This window comes from Panulirus ornatus, chromosome 40, assembly GCF_036320965.1.
Source record: "Panulirus ornatus isolate Po-2019 chromosome 40, ASM3632096v1, whole genome shotgun sequence".
Lineage (NCBI taxonomy): Eukaryota > Metazoa > Arthropoda > Malacostraca > Decapoda > Palinuridae > Panulirus > Panulirus ornatus.
In genome coordinates this window covers 11,488,296-11,508,646 of record NC_092263.1, presented here as the reverse complement: position 1 = coordinate 11,508,646, position 20,351 = coordinate 11,488,296, and the positions used below count along the sequence as shown (strand labels likewise).

The 20,351-nt window shown below is 36.7% G+C and overlaps 2 protein-coding genes across 6 annotated transcripts; one reads left to right on the top strand and one right to left on the bottom strand.

Moving 5' to 3' along the window:
- Window positions 1-2,054: 2,054 nt before the first annotated feature.
- On the bottom strand, window positions 2,055-8,290 carry MED22 (Mediator complex subunit 22). The gene is made up of 4 exons (XM_071685532.1): window positions 8,049-8,290; window positions 7,356-7,482; window positions 6,215-6,312; window positions 2,055-4,967 (listed from the first exon to the last, which is right to left on the bottom strand). Exons 2-4 carry the CDS (start codon window positions 7,462-7,464, stop codon window positions 4,743-4,745), a joined length of 432 nt encoding a protein of 143 aa, XP_071541633.1. The 5' UTR covers window positions 7,465-7,482; window positions 8,049-8,290; the 3' UTR covers window positions 2,055-4,742.
- A 183-nt stretch (window positions 8,291-8,473) lies between these two features.
- Window positions 8,474-12,355, top strand: LOC139761390 (uncharacterized). Of its 5 annotated transcripts, none has more exons than XM_071685528.1 (2): window positions 8,474-8,576; window positions 10,995-12,355. In XM_071685528.1, the coding sequence occupies exon 2, from the start codon at window positions 11,010-11,012 to the stop codon at window positions 12,207-12,209; it is 1,200 nt and encodes a 399-aa protein (XP_071541629.1). In that variant the 5' UTR covers window positions 8,474-8,576; window positions 10,995-11,009; the 3' UTR covers window positions 12,210-12,355. The 5 variants fall into 5 exon arrangements, with proteins under 5 accessions (XP_071541629.1, XP_071541631.1, XP_071541628.1 ...); XM_071685530.1 differs by having other exon boundaries at window positions 8,491-8,516; XM_071685527.1 differs by having other exon boundaries at window positions 8,519-8,617.
- Window positions 12,356-20,351: the final 7,996 nt, after the last annotated feature.

Genomic DNA, 20,351 nt, shown 5'->3' with positions numbered 1-20,351 from the left:
CTGTTGTCAGTAATAACATCCAGGTTTTCCGTGGTGTAATGATAATGAAACTGAAATATTTTGATTATTACACAATACCCCAAATATGGTGGGTATTAAGGAGTATTTTTTTTATGAATGATAAGTTTGAGACGTAAATACAGTATTTGTTTCCAGTATCTACATGTCAAGAAGGTATATAATGATTAGTAAAGGATTTCTAATAAATACTTTATTTAAAATTTTCAGTTATCATGGTCAACTTTGTAATAACTGTCTAATTTTGATTTGGTTTATGTTTACTGACACTGAGAGATTGAAGTTATCTGTACAAATGGGTTTTTGAGATCTTACTTGAGACATTGGATTCATTTTATATAAATTGACTTTCAGGGTATTAGGTTTGTATTTGTTTTTTATGTAAATTTTTGTACAGTTTGTAGTTGTACCTATTGATATAGTCTCATAAATTTTCTATGAATTGTAAATTAAAAGTAACCAGAAAGGGTCATTAATTATCCAATGGAGCTTTTTGTTTTAGTGTATTTGTTTTCTGGGTAAGATGGAATTCCAATTGAATTAATCACAGGTGATTTAGACATGTCCCCTAACGTTCTTCAACAGATTTCATCTGTATTGGACAGAAATTTAAATTTTGTATTTTGATGCTGTCCATGGTGGCAGTCAGTTTTGGAGTACCCAAGGTAAATACAATGAAGTTCTCTGAGAGGTCCATGGCACAGAAGATTCATTAGCCAAATATTAATAAAGGAAACTATATAAAACAGCTAATGTAAGGGTTTGCAAATAAGATGCATAGTGATACTTTTTTTTTTTCATTGCAAGGGCCAAAGAATTGTGAAATATTATGTAATATGGATGTGTGAAGATGGTGTGGTGCGTGATGAGATGGAAGGGTTTCATAAAGATAACCCAAGTTTCTCTCTCACCAGCTGCTGAATTTCCTTGTTGTGTTTATAAGTAGGATTTGAAACCCAGACCTTAACACATTTTTGTATTAAAAATATAAATGTAAATATAACTTATAAATACAAAAGTTTATAAATTATAAATAGCAAAACACTTAAAGAACTGTATCAGAGTTTTAAGTCTTTCATTTTATGTAACATTACTTTGGTACTGGTTATGTCTTGCTGGAAATTTCCTAAAATGACTACCTCTTACCAGATTTGGTAAAATGTTTGTGCACATCTTGGATTCTTTATATATATACAATGAAAATTATTTCAATATTTAATTTTCTTTATTGTTGCATGAAGCCTATCTTCTTTTAATTTTTAAACATATAAGTTATTCTATCTCTAAAGCTGAGGAGAGAAATCAATTGTGTATTACTCAATTTTGATAGATCATGTAATATTCATTCCTTTCACAGTGACTATTGTAATAATGACAGAAAAAGGAAAAGCATCAATAAAACTTTCTCAGTTCAATCAGAGAAGCAAAACAGAGGGTCTGAAATAAACATGATAAATACATTAAGACTGTGATGTCACAAAGGTTGTCAGATTTTTTTTTAATGGAAAGAACATTATACACCTACGGAAACAAGTCTAACTCGGAGTCTGGCATCCCTGCCCTTTATCTTACCTGCAGTGTCGGAGCTAAGGACCAAGTTCCACAAACAGTATACAATATCTTGAAGAATTCCAATGTGTGTGCAAGTGCTTTCAACGAGATGCAGGGTCACATGGTTAAGTGGAACGTGACTAATCCAACTGGAATATGAGGAATATATGAGTAATGTGAGATGAAGAGGGTGTGGATACCATTAGAAAGGGACAATCAAGTAGGTGTGTGTGAGAGTTGGTTGAGGGGTAGTGGGATCATTAAGAGGAATGTAGTGGGATCAGGTTCGCAAGATGATACAATGACTGTGTAAGAAAGATCAGTGGTGTGATAAGGAAGTATCAGTGGCTTGAAAATATGTTTAACATCTTCGTCTATCAGCTCAAGATTATTAGTTGCGGAATTCAAGTGTGATGAGTTGAGAATGACTGATGATTGCATATACACCATACAGAGAAAAGATTAAAGCTATCTTCTGAAGAGAATTTGATAAAGCAGTGGAGAATATAATTCCTGGGGAGAAACTTATGGGTGGATATAAATGATAAAGGGAAAGATACACACACATAAGTTTCCAGATTTGAATGACAATGGGGAAAGAATGTGTGGATAATGTGCATCAAAAGGCACAATTGTTGTAATACATATATTAAATAAAATGTCTTTAAATACACAGGGAATGGACGCAAGGTAGACAGGGCTGATAAGAATGTAACATATATTTGAATAAAGGAATAATAATAGCTTTCAGCCAATCCTCAGGCATAACCTTCTGCTTCCATGCTAAATTATATATCAAATGCATCCATTCCATTACACACTCTCCTCCATACACCAACATTTTAGCTGTAATTCTGTGAACTTCAGATGCCTTGCTTACCTTCAACCTCATTGCCCTTTTAACCTCCGTTCTTGCTATAGGCCCCTGCACTTGTATCCTCTTCCTCCCATCCATGTAACAACTGCTGCCTCACCTTCTTCCACATCCACCAGCTCTTCAAAATACACCTCCATCTTCCTTTCACTTTCACTTCCCCCTTTTGATTCAACCTTCCAGTACAATTTCTTATTTTTCTTAAACTTTTCTCTCGACTTTCTTCCACAATCTTCATCTACTCTTTCTTTGCTTTCTTCTATCATCCATGTAAACATTTTTCTTACCTCCTCCTCTGCTGAACTTCCACCAATACAATCCTATCAAACAACCTATCATATGACTTCCTTCTATTCCACAGCATTTCTTATTTGTTCACCCTGCATTTCCAATTTTATTCCTCTGTCTATCTAACTATACGTCTGATCCCCATTCCCTTCAGCAACTCCCTCAAGAGGATGGCCATGGCAGAACTTCTCCATAACTGGTGAACGTAAGTGCAGCATGGCCATGGCAGAACTTCTCCATAACTGGTGAACGTAAGTGCAGCTTCTTAAAGACTTTTAGCGCCTTACGCTTCACAGGCCACTGGCAGCGAGCAACTCTAGAGCGTTGTTTCCAGTGACTCCTACCTCATATTTCATTATGCTTCCCTGGCTGACAAGATCCCCGATAAACGAAGGGAATAATCTTGAAATCTTTTAAGAGTGTAATCAACTATATCTTTAATCACAAGATTTAATGGTCTCCACACAATATTCCTAACCCATATTCACTCTGAACATGAAGAAAAGAACTTATGATTGGCTTTTCAAGCAAATCTGTTTTCTTGAGAAAAATACCAAAAACTGTGTTAATTTTTAAACCCATAAAAGTTTTTGTTCTAAAGCTGAAATATAACAATGAGTTATCTGACAGGAGCATGTGCTATGACCAGACGAAAATAAGTGGGGTGTAAGAGCGATTTGGTAAGGCAAGGAATGCAAAGGGAATGAATCGTGGAGCTGGTGAAACATACCACTAATTTGAGGTGTTTTGGGATGTGGGGAGACTGTAAGACGGGGAGTTTACAAGAAAGGCATATAGTATGATTAAAAGGGGTTGGTGTAAGAGAAGGATCAACCGTTTCATAGGGAAATAGAACAGAAGAGGACTGGAGGGAGAGATATGGGGGAAGAATGTGTGGAATGGTGTATGTAAGAGCAGGGCTAAGTGGAGACTTACTATGGCCACCCTCTCGTGGGAGTTCTCAGAACTTAAGTGCATTAAGATGATGTAGTAAAGGCATGTTTGCAGCATAATGACCGGAACATTCAGGAAGGCAAGATGTGTGTGTCCACTAGTTAAAATGAATCAGACTGATGTGGTGAGAGCTAACAAGATGTCAGTGGGCTGAACTAGGGTAAATGAAGTGGTCTGGATAAACCAGAGATGCCTGTGAGGGCTAACTGTAGATGGTATGCTGTTGATTTAGTACACAATACATGACAGTTAGGGAGTGGATATGCACAAAGGAGGTTGTTGTTAGTTCCTGATTCTATCCCACTAAACAAAAGACTAGTTGAATGAATGAAATTTGTAAAGTGCTACAACATGATACTTATTCATAACTTTTTAGTGATTACGAATGTAAAAATTAGCTAACACAATAAAACAAGTAATTCTAAAATAACAAAAGGTCAATACAAAAGAATAACATGCATACGCATGAAACGAATGAACAATTTACAAAACTTTTGGTCACTTTTATACTTATTATAACTAAAACCTAACTGGAACATTCCTTTTGGTTCAGTTTGAGTGTCTGGGGCAACTTGGGACCTATATATTTTAGTATTTGCGGACAGAAAGCCAACAGTCTACATGTGGGTAAGGCATAAAGAAAAGATACCTACCTGGGTCAGAGGAATGCAGCTTGACAACCACTGAAGTGCCAGCTCACTACACAGCCATAACTAACCCTCCTAATACCCAGGTGGGTAGTACCAGTAATATACCTCCCTGGTTGGTGGCTGCCTACCATTACTATCTACAGGTAGCCATTATATTTTTGCCATATGCTTCGTACTCCAAAACAATGGCTGAAAAAGATTGAAAAATTGAGACATACTCAACTAGAAGTCAGGTTCAGAAAGGAAACACTATATCCAGGGATTATTACCATAATGGTCATGAAGAAATGAGGAATACAAAATCATATATGAATTTTATTAAAAAAACGCAGGGAAAAGTAAGTCACGTGCACAATATATCTAAAGACAAAAAAGATAAAATTACAAATTTCTATTGCGTCATAACTTCACTTTTCTTTGTAAATGGAAGAATAAAATTCCTCTTCTAGTTCATAAAGGTCTGATGCCATGTCATCACGTAGAGCCATCAGCTTCTGGTCTGCCTCTTGACTTTTTGTCTTGAAAATCAGAGAGTTTTGCGTAATGGCCTCATTGACAGATGGGAAGTCATTTAGAATGAGGTACTGCTTGACATCAGCAACCAACTTCATCAATGATTCAGCTGCTCTTACCTGGAAATTGATGTGGACTAAGAAAACTGAAAATGAGATATTTACATGATCACAGTTAAAGGGCACCTTCTGGTAAAGTGCTCTGACTCTTTAAGGATAAAAGATGAGAGGATTTAAGGGAAGCCACAAAACGAAAGTTTAAAGAAATGATAATAAAAAAAATGATCAATTAAGAGGAAATATCAAAGAAAGTTGGCTGAAGTGTGAATTCAAATGGAGAGAACCCGGAGGAAGTTGTGTTTCAGATACCTGGGAGTGTAAATGGCAGTCGATGGAACCATGGGAGCTGATGTTAGCCATGGGATACATAAGGCAACTATGGTCCTAGGAGCACCAATGAGTGTGTGGAACGAAAGGACATTATCTGAGGAGGTAAAGACAGGTATGTGTGATGGTATAATAGTCCCAAATGAGGTGAATGAATGTAAGGCATGGGCCCTGAAAGTACAATATATGGAAGAGGGTGGATGTATCGGAAATTAAATGCTTGAGGACAATAAACAGTGTGATCCGGGGTATTTGAGTAAGAAATAACATGGTATGAGAGAGGTGTGGTTGTATGAAGAGTAAAACTGAGAGAAATGATGAGGGTATGCAGAAGTGGTTTAGACATTTGGAAAAGACCTTGGCTGCTGTAAGCCACCTTGTCAAAATGGGGTGAGGAGACAGTGTGCATGGTCCAATGCAATTTTCTTAAAACACCTGAACTTGAGATAGAGCTTTAAGAAAATTCTTTCCATTTGACACTATCAAATCAACATCATAACACAAATCACATACCTCAACTACATGGAGGGAAAACATTAAATGAGTCAAATGAAGCATTACCCGGGAAAGAATTTACAAAGTTCTTGAGGTTTTTTCCATGCAAGGAGGAGAATCTGTCAGAAGCATAGGTAAATTTTCATAATTCCATCTACCCAAAGCAAGGACAGTGCATTTGAAAAATACCAGGCAATGGTTGAACTATTGGCTTTTACAAGTATTTCACGTGTTAGTAAGCATAGAAGGAGGCTGCTTGATGGAATGTTAACTTTAACCAATATAGTCCCCATAAACATTCAATACATTTCTAATCACTTGAACATTTATTCTTATATAGTACAATTAAGCATATCTATGGTCACAAAAACCTGAGAGGGAAGACCCAGTTTTCTGAGCTATATATTCTATTAAAAGTTAGATCAATCGAGGGTTTACAATCCTCAGAATGTACCGATAACTAATTAAGCAATATTTTCACATACCATATTAGCAGATCGCACTTGCATCTGGAAATTTATCTCCTCTACTTGGGTCATCCTGCTAATCTGACTTTCTTCAACTAGGCCTAATTTCACAATCTCTGAAAATGAAAAAAAAAATTTTTAGTAGAATATCACTGCTTGTTCCAATTTTCTTTACATAATTCTTCATGAATAATGAAAAATAACAGGTGACTATGGTTACATATATACCAAGTACACACATATGTATACAAAAATTACATTTTCTAATAATTATCTTTTGTACATGGTCACCATTTCCCATCTTGGTGAGGTAGCATCAGGAACACATGACTGAGCCTTCGAGGAAGCTGCAAGCTCTGACAAACTTGTACATTTCTTTTCATATGGTATCTATATTATCAATCTCTTCATATCACCAATAAAAAAAACAAAATACCATTTGCAAAGCAGCTATAATTTCCAATGGGATCCATTCAACAGCACTTACTAATGTAAGAACTGACACTGTCACAAACACACGTCTACAGGCACCATATTACATAACTGCCAATTTCACAATTCTTAACTTGATGGATAATCATTAAGAAAACATCTCTTCCTTTATAAGTGGTCTCAAGGTATTTACGTGCATGGGTACGGTAAGGGAGTAGCCAGTGTTATGGAAAAGCTGCTAGTATTCTGTGAAACTTAATCGAGTGGAGCATTGAAAGGCTTAATGATGAAGCTAGGTAGCAACTGAAACTGTTGTGGAATGTGGTAGTTCCCACCACTATGGGCCTAGAGCAGCATCGTGTCTCAAAAATAATGTAAGGGGTGGTGAACTTTGGCTGCCTGGGTTTTGTAGCAAGACAAATGCCTTTGGAACCCCATGGGATTACCAGGGAGGGAGTAATTAAAATTTTTGGAGCGATGATGAAAGGATACCACAATAATGGACAGCTATTGTCACTCTGAGAACCCCACAGTAATCACTGTTAATGGGTTAAACTACATATCTACCCATTAACGTAATCAATGAAAGATCCTCGATAAAAACTGAAAGCTTAGAAAAATTCACTCATTCTCCCACACTTCATCATCCCGGAAATCATCTAAATTTCTACATAATATTACAGCACAACCGCAGGAGACACATACTTCAATAACTACTTAAACTGACCCATAAAGTTATCGAGAATGGACTTGACATCATCCTTAAGTCTTTTGTTGTACGACTTAAGTAGTGCTTCCCGACCTTGTGGCTGCTTGCTTTGTTGGGCCATCTTCATGTGTATGCAGGGGGATCACTGCAATAAATTGAATATTTTTAAGTATGCACAAACCTCATTAACATATATATATATAAAAAAGTTAAAAAAAAAAGTCCAACACATTATCTATTGTTTATTTTTAAATCAACTAGACCGAAAGATGATTTCATCATTATACCTTTCTATTTCAGTATCAGTAGTTAATAGTGAATGGTTTACGTATTCAAGTCTTATGGATTATCATGATCACAAAAATTCTAAATTAGTTAAAAAAAAAAGTTAGAAAGTTTGAAAATAAAATATATGGATGGTAAACTGCTTAAAAAAAAGGGGTGTGGGGGTTTACTAATATATAAACATATATATAAACATAATACAGAATTAAGGAGAAATACAGTGAGATATATGACGAGAGACATAGGGAAAAAAAAATGAGAATATTTTGGAGATTAGTGAAGGAGTCCATTGCCGACATCTTACAACCCTAGCCTTCCCCTCCCTAAGATGAACCACAAAAGACTTATATGGATTTCTGGAGCTAGTGAGTGTTGATTTATGCTTTGACATGAGAGAAGGTGATCATTAACGACCCTTTTACTTACGTGGTCACACACCGGGTATATTTTACGACGCCATGAAGTGTGGTTACCGAGGGAAAATCCAGGTTTTCCAGTATTTTCGGCTATTCAGCTGACGGGTCAGAGGCCCAATGAATAGTGAAGCTTAACTGAGTGACTCGGTATCTATATATATCACTTCAAACTTGATAATAATAACATTAAATAAAAGACATGTGCTGATCTGTTGTGCCAGACGGGAAATACCTGGGAGACTCATTTCACGTGACACGACCGAAAAAAAATATATATTCCTTTTCTTCTCATTTATGACTAATTTTGGCCAAAGAAAAGACACCAATAAAATAATTGTGACTTTTTGGGTCATGCAGGAGAGGTGGAGAGTCTGGGGTAATGGGTGTAAAATAAAGATGAGGTGCTAGTGTGCGAGCCTCCAGCCACCATGAGGCGTCTGTAAACAATAACACAAGAGAGAGAGGGATACTCGGCGTGGTTTGTCTCCTTCCCTTAAGGTTTCTTTCGCCTTACAGGTCGTCTCCGGATTGGAACCAGGTCAGGGAACTACCCCGTGGCTGAAGATGCCCGAGGGCAAGGTCTGCAGTGATCCAATTGAGGTGTTAGGACACGAGAGAGAGAGGAGAGGAGGCGGGTCGTGCAAGGATGCCAAAGGCATCTCTGTTCGTGTATTTGAATTAAAAGTGTGAGGTTCTAGTTATACTGGCTTGGTACTTAGTCTAGATTAGCTGTCTGTCGTTATTAGTGCTGAACAGGGAGTGATTTTGTTCTGTGTGGGTGTATTATGTTTAGAGAATACAAGAACAGCCTTTCTCTATCTTTCATCCATTGCCACATAGTCACTCGAATCCTTTTTTCCTTTTCTCCCCGGATGACTTTCACTCATTCCCCTTCGCACTACACCTCCTCCTTTGCCCTCCCATAACTTGCATTCATCATTTCCATTTCCACTCTTATTCACCTTGTCCAAGGATATGGGTTTCTCCAATCCCTACCATATCCAAGTTACAACCTTTCCACTTTCTCTCACCTTAATATCTCTTACCAGTCATCCCATTCACATTCAGAAAACCATCACCCTCAACTGCTTGCATCATATAACCCAAGGTGTAACTGGTAGACCTGTGCCGTTACTTAGCCTCTTGTGCCTCTCCCTTGACAGGTCACTGATAGAGGGCATTTCCAGCACAGTGTTTCCAGGGGCAGCAAGGCTCCAAAATTGTCAAAAACTAAATGTGGCGGCACACGTCAGGTATTTGTCCAAATTTAAAAGTATTGTCCTAATGTAACTCGGCAGCATCTCCCCTTTTAGTTCCGCCCCAAAGGGGATATTTAATGAGATCACCACAAGAAGGTGAGGTGAGACTTGGCTACGCCAGTAAAACAAGAGTATCCCCTTGAGGTGCTAAAATTCAATAACTTTTCCCAATTTCAAGCTTCTTTACTTTCCACATTAGCACCACCTCCTATCTCATTGGTTAGGATAATGCCACCGCACAAAGCTACTTACTGTATATATTGTAATCGCACATGTTCCACAATGTTCATACCTTGCTCTAGATTTATTTGTCATAGGGTAAAAAAAATACATATGATACTCCACCACTCGTAGTCCTTACTAAAAAGTACATGCCTATTGCTGCATAACAAAATGAGGTGCTATTATAATACTCAAATTTGTTTCATAGTGCATCTAAACTGAAATTTGACCCAGTTCACTAGGCCTCAGCCTGGCTTGGACCTGTCTTTAAGCCAGCCTGTCCCTCCCTTACCACAGTTTTTTATCGTAGAAGTAAAGGCACCTTTCACGTCACACATTACCCTGAATTTCGAAGAAATTGTTAACTTGGTAGTAGTGGGTAGGTAGCCAACGACCAGGGAGGTATATTACCTGTAGTACCTGCCTGAGTGTTGAGAGGGTTAGTGACAACTGTGTAGTTAGCCAGCACTTCAGTGGTTAAGTTGCACTCCTCTGACCCTGGTAGCTGGCTTTTCTTTCTGCCTCACCCACACATGACTACTGGCGTTTCATCCACAAACGTACACTCTCTCCTTGTCACACGTAACGGTTGATAACACTTAACTCACACAGCTCATTCTTTGTAACTGTCGATTTTCATGGAGTGAGCAGTATGTGCTAGCCTTGCCTTTTACCAATATGGTTGGAGCAATAGATAGAAATAGTAGGTACAAACATTTAGGCTGGAGTATTAGGTAGACATAGTCAGTAGGACAAAAGGTAGAAACCTCTGCAAACAGTGCCAGAGTTGCATTCTCCCAGTGGCCTGTTAAAGGTAAGGCATTAAAGGCAAAGAAGCGGCACTGGAGCTCATTAGTTTTGGAGACTCTATTGCCATGGCCACCCCTGTGAGGGAGTTTTAGGTGGGAGTAGGTGTCAGAGGTATAGATAGATAGTAACTACTGTATTAAGTGACAACCTTGAACATGGCTCATATTATCATATGAGCTTGTTAAACACCGTTCCATACGAAGTGATAAAATCATCACTGCATCTCAAAGAACTATATATTCACATCACTTTTTCATAACAATTATGTAACAGTATTATAGGTAAAGAAAAAACTGAGACTTCATGCTCTCTACTTTTCAAAAAAGACCAAAAACTACAAAATAATTAGTATTTTGGTACTGTTACGAGGAACAACTCTGGAAGTTTCCTCAAATGGAGAGAATTTGGCATGTACCATAAATACGTAGCTCTTGGCCATGTTGTGGCAGAGCAAACTTCGTGTATGGTACATGCCATATATCATAACCGACAGGGAATACCATGACAAAACTATTTCTCTGTTGGTTATAACACTGTATCAAATATGTGCTTGGATTAAAAAAAATTTTATTAATTTTCATTGCAACTGTACTTTTCTATATACTTACAGTGTACAAATCTTCAATGAATTTATCACATTAATATAGACATTCCTTTTTTTCCAGCTTGAGAGCTTAAGAATGGAGAAATCTTCAAAAGCAAGAGAGAAAAACGAAATACAAACATTTGTTTTTCTGGATCTTGAGGCTACTGGGTTGTCAGGAGATGATCCCAGAATTCTTGAAATTGCAATGATTGCTGTGTCCAGAGAAGACCTACTTAGTATGAAAAGTTCCAATGATAAAGAAGTTAAGAGTTCTAATGGTATTGAAAATAGTGCAACACATCCTGATTCTGCCGAAGATAAACAAAAAGCTTCTCTTCCACATTTGCCACGTGTGGTACATAAGTATGTCAGACTTTATTATCCTAGAAAGCTTATCACTCCGAAACTTGAAGAAATAACTGGTCTAAACAATGACCTGCTTCATCGTCTGCCTGGTTTCAGTCGAAGTAGTGCTGATGCTATAAGGCTTTTTTTAGACTTTCCTGAGCCTGTATCACTTGTGGCTCATAATGGTGGAAGGTATGACTTTCCATTGCTTAAGGCAGAATTGAATAATGTGGGATGTACGGAAATGTTTCATGGTTTACAGTGTGTAGACACTCTGAAAGCATTCAAAGATATTGATGCTGTACATCGGAAGGAAGTACATGAAATAGAAGAAATAACTGAACTTGCTGTATCATTCTCTTTTGAAGATCTGGATGTAGAATTAATGGAAGAAGAAGCCACCAAGAAAGCTCGCTGCGAGGAACCTTTGGAAAAGAAGGTAAATCAAGCTTTTCATAGTACTTGTATAAGTGGCCCCTCATCCCAGGCTATGGGAGACAACCAGCGCATATTGGAAGTCTCAGCAATTCCTCTCTTGACTCCTGTGAAAGATATTCCAACAAACATGAACAACATCCCAGCTACTCCACATAAGCCTCGAAAACACCTATTCTCTTCACAGTCTACGAATGCTCTTACCCCAGGAACACCAGATTTTAATCCTCAGACCTTTACAGATACTACCAAGGTCCGTCGAACTTTGTCATATGGAGGGAATGGCAAAAGGAAAAGGGATGTTACAAAATCTTACAAGCAGATTGACATCTATGAAAGACTATTTGATAGATCATACGAAGTTCACAAAGCAGAGGCAGACTGCACGGCAATGCTTCAAATTTGTGGACACTATGGGGAAAACTTTGTGAAGTGGGCTGACAGTTTCGCAGACAAATTCGTTGATGTTAAACCAATGTGGACAAAGAGAAAATCTTTTCAGTATAACTGATTTTGCCCAGATATTGATGCTTGTAAAATTTTAAGTGATTTTATGACAGGACAAGGTTTTTATAAACTGTTTGTTGAAAATTGTTTTATGAATTATAGACAGTGTATACATAAGCATACATAACTATAGCTTTTAAGGATGTACATATATAAATTTTATACATAATGGATTTAATAGATTTAATAATTTTTATATTTAAAATTATTCTACGGGATGTGATTTCAGTATTGTTTATAATATTGTTAAAAATATGAGAGAAATTTTATAATTATAATGGGAATGAATAAAGGCAGACAGTATGAATTATGTACATGTGTATATATGTATATGTCTGTGTGTGTATATATATGTATACGTTGAGATGTATAGGTATGTATATTTGTGTGTGTGGACGTGTATGTATATACATGTGTATATGGGTGGGTTGGGCCATGCTTTCGTCTGTTTCCTTGCGCGACCTCGCTAATGCGGGAGACAGCGACAAAATAATTATATATATATATATATATATATATATATATATATATATATATATATTATACAGTAAACCCACGGTTTAATGGGCTAATAGAGGGGAAGGGGTGTCCCTTAATGCCAAAAGACCATTATATCAAATGTAACCTACGGGCCATTTTCTAATATACAGTAGTATGATATAAGGTTATTATATTATAATAAAGAATATGTAAGTAAATCTCAACATTTTGACAGTGTAGTTGAAGAGTATTTTACTGTGACCATAGTGGTAGCAGTACAGTAGTCTCATTCAGTATCTGAAGGTAGTGTGATGTGAAATGCACAGGGTGTGTCTTTGGAGATATTTTAATATTTTTAATTATAATTAATGAACTGCATTATTATTCATCTGGTCAGTTAAATCCGAAATGTGATATATTGGGGTTCCGTTCAATTGAGGGTTTACTCTGTCTATGATTAACTACCCATATCTATAAGAGAGTCGTGCTGTTACCCAGGACCTTTCTAAAGGTTCTGGCAGCTCAAGGCTGCACTGTTTCCTGTAGCAGGGAAGTGTAGACTCTTTTGGAGTGAGTGCTTTGATAAAACTGTGCTCCCAATAATAATGCATCACCAAAGGTGACTTTTCATTTGAGGGTTCCTTGGTTATTACCTCTTTTTTTTTCTTTTTTTTTTTAAATATCGCTGTCAAATTTTCATAATTTACCAAGTGGTGGCACCACAACATATGAATATCTAGTTCAGCTCACTTATTGGGCATGTTCCTGCTCCTACCTAGAGAGGACTCTCACAGCATCCTAAGCTTAGGATTTACATTAGGCATTTTCCTTAACAAATTGATTAAATTTGGTAATGAAAACTCTGTTTGTTTATGATGACACGCTGTAAGCACTAGGATATCATGGACAAAATATTTGATAAGTAATCTGTTTGTTTATGATGACACGCTGTAAGCACTAGGATATCATGGACAAAATATTTGATAAGTTATATACCGAATTTATGACTACACTAAAGGGGAAGATGGAGGAATAAACTTCCAATGATTGTGTGTCAACAGATCCATTACATGCCAGTCGTATCACACAAGTTGAACTGCTATACGTTTTCCCTTTGTGTTCATTTACTATATTTGTTCATGTACTAATCAAGATGTTTACTGCTTTAGCAGTTTTGGAACAGTTTATGCATGTTTTTTGGCCTCCGGAACCTGACATTACGTTTATTTAAATCAATAAAACCAGAATTCTTAATTTAACAATTTGTGGAGGCTTCTGGTGTGTAACCTGTGAATTTTGGCAACTCCTCTGAAATGCAGGTAAATCCTCATTTCACACCATGGAGGAGCAAGGTTTGCAATACTAATCCGTGCATGTTCAAGTGCTGCTTGACAAAGAAAAATACCATGTTTTGGTATGTGTTAATTTATTTACAAATGCTCTGTTATAGGTAAATATACAGTATTTTATAATATTAGATAAATTGGCTATATACATTTTATAATGTGTAATAAGTCATATAATTTTATAGTTATAAAGTTATTGTAATCCTCTGATGAAGTAAAAAGATGAATGTATGTATGAAGTGTCATTATTCTATAACATTCCTCCTGAGAAGATAATATTCTTTAAGACTGTATGAAGACCATTGTTTTTCTTAAACCAACAACGGTGCAACCCTTTGTCATTCACACTATCAGAGCATGTTTGTTTTATAATGATGTTAATAATAAAACTCAAGACGTTTGGATGGAGTTATGGAAAAATTGGTGTATTTTCATGTATTTTTTGAGTAACACCATTAGTATTTGAATACGGTTGTCCAGAAATAAATGAAAGGGAGTAACAGGGGACCATTAATGATTAAGGAATATATGTTACATAATGCTCAGATATTTTACTTCTCTGTCCACGGTGTGAACACATTAAGGTCAATTTGCATTTATTGGTTAGGAAGGGCTGACATATTTCATGGCACATGATAAAAGTATTCAAAAGTTATATACTGTATATTAAGCCAATTTAATTTGAGGGGATCATGGACCAGACGATGAAATACGCTATAGTGCTGGAGGATAAGCATACTATTGAAGCACAAACGAAAATAGCATCAATGTCAGCCTGCTGGTATGTATGGAGCTTCCAACGAGGGGGCCTAACACTTTGTAAATATAAGTACACAGAAAAATAGTAGGGTGTTGAAATTATGGGAAATGAAATTTCGAAAATGGCAATATGTACTTGGAACTAAAAAAATTTAAATGTCGAATGATATAAAAGGACTTTTTCATTAATTTTTGCATTATGTCAGTGTTAACAGATACATGGGAAAAGGGATGTTTTTTTTTCTAACTGTCTGCAGAGACAGGTGCTGAATGTGGTGGCTGGAAGGGTCACAGTGGTTTCTCCTGCTCAGTGATGTTAGGAATATACTATGTAATTTGAGCCGTATAAAATTAAATAAACATGAGACAAAATAGGAAAAGCTACTGCTGTTTGCCTTGTTACCCCTTGTCATATCATACCACTATGTGGTACTATAATGTGATCAGAAGCATATATTCCTAAAAGTGAGAAAAAAAAAATCCACTGCATTCCTCTGATACTAAGGACTTGTATTTTTTTTCATCTATTTTAATCTCAATCCCATCTCCATCAGGTAGATCAAGTGCTTACAGACATGCAACATAATACCACAGGCTGCCAAAGGATTGGAATCCCCAGTGCCCTAGGATAGGCTGGCTTCACAGCTTGAATTTTGTAAAGTAAAAATTTCTTACATCAACAGGTGTATAGTTAATTATGGTTTCCTTTCCAATTCTCAAAATTTACATTCTTCAAGTTCAAAAAATTTATTTATCCTCTAAACTTTAAAGATATTCATATGACAATGGAACTGTCACTAAAAATATAATTCATACATTACTTTCACAATGCTAATGAAGAAGTTTTGGAGACGTTTCAGAACAAAATGCTTAAAGAGTGTAGGAGCAAAGGGTTTGACTCTAGATTCTGAGACGGATTGAAACTTAATGACATCTTTAATAATCTGTTTCTATTCTAAGCCTTTAATTGCTGCAATATATTCACAAGCCTTTATGACGACAGCAAAAATATAAAACTCATGCCCAATAACACAATAAGTCGAAAATCACAAGGCTACTTTCTGTAATACAAAGACAATTTTTTTTTTATGTTGAAACAATTTTCTGAATTAAAAGAGTAGGTCATGGTAATTCAACAAGAGGGCAAAAGAATACTCCTTCCTTGTTCCGGCCAACTGGATGGCTGTGTGGACAAATGGACGGATAAAGAGGCTGCAGTACTTATAAGCCACATACGTTTGTAAAGTTTCAAATGAGCACATCAGATGGTGACTTAAAGAACTGAAATTAACACTTGTATTGCACAAAGTAAATTTGGTTAGGTACTTTAGAACAAAACATGGTTACAATTAGACCCATTTGTATTACCTTCACGCCCAAAGTACCAAACTAACAAAATCACAATATTTGTGATTTTTGAGAACAATATTCTCCAGCATGTTCTGAGCAACATGGCATACATCAGTTGAATATAAGTCATACAATGTGTCTAAAGAAGATTGTATATATAACATCTTGCTTCAAGTACACAAAACAGTATACACATACAATAAAAAGATGGATAAACATCAGTGAACTGAAATAGCTATAACCATATCAAACACACCATTTAAACAAATCAAAGCAGGGTATATTAACCATATACTGAGGAAAATGAGAATTTTAATCATGCAAGGGATACAAGGAAAAAAAAAAAGAGGGTTTAATGAGGGGCTGACAAATCATAAGTATGTGTGTGTATTTTTATTACAATTTCACCTTGGCTGTTCAGTATAGTCAGTGATGACAAAGGGTTCTGTAATTTTAAAAGTGAAGTTGTGTGGGATCATGTAACCTTTTACAGATGATTTCCCTGATGGTACGTAACAGGTATAGCCAAAGTGCGGCTATTTCACACACAAAGTGCAGCTTGTGGAAAAATACCAGTCAAGTAGATCCTCCCCCTCAACATCCTGGCCGCCTTCCATGAGCTATACAGGTAAAAGACAAGTCTACAATCTTGTCTCATTCACAGAAATACTGAGGGCTGCAAGAAGCCTGATATATCATTCATGCTTTCATCATACTGTAGTGTATGTCTGAATTATAGGTGATCTGACCAATTACGGTTTAGTATTATTGAGAAATCTTTGTAAATATGGGGAACTTTGCTAAACCTCTTGGGACTATTAATTTTTTGAGTGGCAAGACTGACCACAAGTTAATGCAGTAGGACTCAAGACACTGTGCCACATGAACCTAGCAAGCACATGTTCACTCCAAATGGCCTAGAATACGAGCTGCTTTTGTTGTTAATAAGTACAAACAGCATTTGAAAATCTCTTTATTTAAATGTTAATCCTGTGTAACCTTTGTGGATGAAAATAACATCAAACTAAAAAACTGGAAGCATGAAAAAATATTATTCCAAACAAGAATGGAGATTCTGCATTAAAAGTCAAAGGAAGGAAACCTATGTGCCATATCTGCAGTGTTTTGCTCACTCACTATACACTACAAAGTCAGTAACTTGAAAACCATGAATTGAATCACAGAAATTTTTTGTGCATACGTTCCTCTAAATCAACATTGCAGAAAAAATGGCTAACGTTAAAATCATGCCTAAATATTCAGCAGACACTGTTTTCAACATTACGTAAGGCAGATGATGATACGATGACTGGAACTAGTTTTGTTATGTAACTCATGCCATACATCCTAACTCTGATGAAGACTCAGTCAATGTTACTCCCCAGGTCGTTACAATTTTAGACCCAAATAATAAGACTTCAGCAATTCATGAAATGAAGTCCAATCTTACACCACACTAAAGGGAGGTGTATCTCTTAGATCAGTAGTGATGTTGCAAAAAGGATGCAAAACAATCTGTAGAATTCTCTGCCATCCAGCTTATCTCCTGAATCCACAAACACACAATATAACCCATAACTAGCAAGAATTGTTCATTATGTTTCCATGGATGAAACTATGTGAGAAAAATTGTCAAATTTGGTGCCACAATGAGAAACAATTCACGGTGCTTATGTCAAGAATGAGCTTGACATAGCAACGACAAATACTGACGTCATCTTTCTTTCATGCTGGTACTGTCCATCGTTTCCAGCATTAGAGACAGTACTAGGAACAAATGAATACAGGCTGCATTCACTCGCAGCCAACCTCTAGCTGTCTGCCCATTTAACATGCCCTTGTTCAGTCAATCGACAGCATGTCTTCCTTGGTATGCCACATCATTCCAATTCACTCTATCCCATGCACATCTTTCATCCTCTGTTCAAAATATTTTTCACACTATCTTTCCTTCTCGGTTTGGTTCCCCCTTCACTTCCAATACACATGTCCTCTTCATCAAACTCTCCTGCTCATTCTCTCCATATGTCTAAACCATTTCAGTACACGCTCTTCAACTCTCTCAACCACACTCTTCTCTTTTGCTGTTTTATTACATACTCAATCAAACACACTACATCACATATTGTCCTCAAACAATTAATTTCCAACATCTACACATCCATATCAATAGCCCATGCCTTGCATCCAAACAATGTTGCTGGGATTACCATACCTTCAAACATACCCTTTTTCACCCTCCTCACCAACCCAACGATGTACTTCCGCACTCATGGTTCCATTTGCAGCCATGTCCAATCCAGGCACCTAAAATCTTCACTTCACTTCTTCCAAATTAACCTGTCCTTGTGCCCTACTAAACCTAATAACCTTGCTTTTATTCATAATTAAACTTAACTTCCTCGTTTCACACTGCAGTTTCTCACTCGAATCCACAACTAGTGCTGTGTCAGCAAACAGCAAGTGACTCACCCTCCAGGCCTCCCTCATCCCATACATTCTCTCCCCTCTCTCCAAGACTCTTTCATTTATTTCCCTCTACCCCATCCACAATAAAATCAAACAACCATGGTGACATCACATACCCCTACCACAGACTAACTCTCAACTGGAACCACTTACTCTTCTCTCTTCCTACTCATATAAATGACTTATACTCATGATAAAAACTTCTCACTGCTTTTAGCAGCTTTCCTCCCACATCATATATTCATGAAACCTTCCACACGCAACTCTATCAATCATAAGCTTTCTCCAGATCCATAAATGCTACTTACAAATCCTTCTGTTTCTCTAAGTGTTATGTCACACATTCTTTAAAGCAAACACCTGATCCACATATCCTCTACCATACCAGAAACCCCTTCATCCTCTCAATCTCCATTCTCCCATACAACTTACCAGGCAATGTTGGCTGAAAAGACTTTTACCTCTGTAGTTTGAGCACTTGCCTTTGTCCTCCTTTATACAATGGCAATATACTTGCATTCTAACAAACCTCAGGCACCTCATCATGATCCACATATACAGTGAAAATCCTAACAAACCACTCAACAACAAAGTCACCCCCTTTCTTAAGAAATTCAACTGCAATACCGTCCACTCCAGCCACAGTTTATCTTTAGTGCTGCAGATGTATCACTAAATAAACATATCTGTGCAGCAAAAGAAGGAAACCTCATCAACAGCTCAGAAATTTCACTAAAGAGGTGGATCTTGAAGAAAAATATAACATTTCTCTACTATATTGTGAGATGGTTATCAAACAGGAATCGTAACACTATTGAATTGCTTGGGCTTATCACTGCTTTCCTGAAAGAAACTGAAAATCCCTATCTATTCATAACTTGAAAATGACAAACTGATACAGGGTAAGCTGTATTTTAATGAGACTATACAACATCTGCAAACCCTCAACTTGGCACTTCTGGGGAAGGATAAGATTATTTCTTATCTTAGACTGGTTTTAGCTTTCAAGATATGGTAAAGCTTTTGTAAAGCGATCTAACATCAAACGACTTCAACCAATTTCCCTGAAACTGAAGTAAAAGATACAAACTCAGGGAATACAGAGAAATTCAAACAATAACTTGATGAGTTTTAATCTAGGTTTGATAACTTGTTGAAGTTAAGATACTACTTCACTTTTCTTGTAGACCCATTCCTGATTAATGTGGTCAAAAACAATTGTATAATCAAATCCCTGGTTTAAGAAAATCCATACATAAATAATTACTGGAATTCTAGTGGGACTAAGTTCTAAAAATAATGCATGATTGCTAATCTACAATAAAGTTCTGGAGGTAAGCATTAGAAGCAAAGCAAACCTAAGTCAAGAAGACTGGTGTGTGAATCAATACACTCTGTGAAGAAGCTGATAAAATCAAAACATTGTGCAGTCCCAACAAATCAACACAAGACGGAGCTCCATCACCCTACCTTAACAACATAACAGCTGGATTTCTAAACTTACAAGTAGGATGTAGACTTTCAAAACCTTTACTTCTAGCAATAACTAGCCCCGATAACTGTAAATAACATCTTACTTAGGGAATATTAGTCATTTTCTTTTATTATATTTAGTTGTTGTCTTCTGCATTAGCGAGGTAGCACAAGGAAACAGACGAAAGAATGGCCCAACCCACCCACATATACGTGTATATACTTAAACACTCACACACGCACATATACATACCTATACATACATACAC

What these genes read in the sequence shown, in the direction of transcription:
- MED22 (XM_071685532.1), bottom strand. Translation starts at nt 7,464, where the DNA reads ATGAAGATGGCCCAACAAAGCAAGCAGCCACAAGGTCGGGAAGCACTA. An exon ending in CATTCTCGATAACTTTATGG is followed by an intron (nt 6,313 to 7,355) that starts GTCAGTTTAAGT and finishes TTTCATTTTCAG; the next exon opens with AGATTGTGAAATTAGGCCTA. An exon ending in AAGTGCGATCTGCTAATATG is followed by an intron (nt 4,968 to 6,214) that starts GTATGTGAAAAT and finishes ATCAATTTCCAG; the next exon opens with GTAAGAGCAGCTGAATCATT.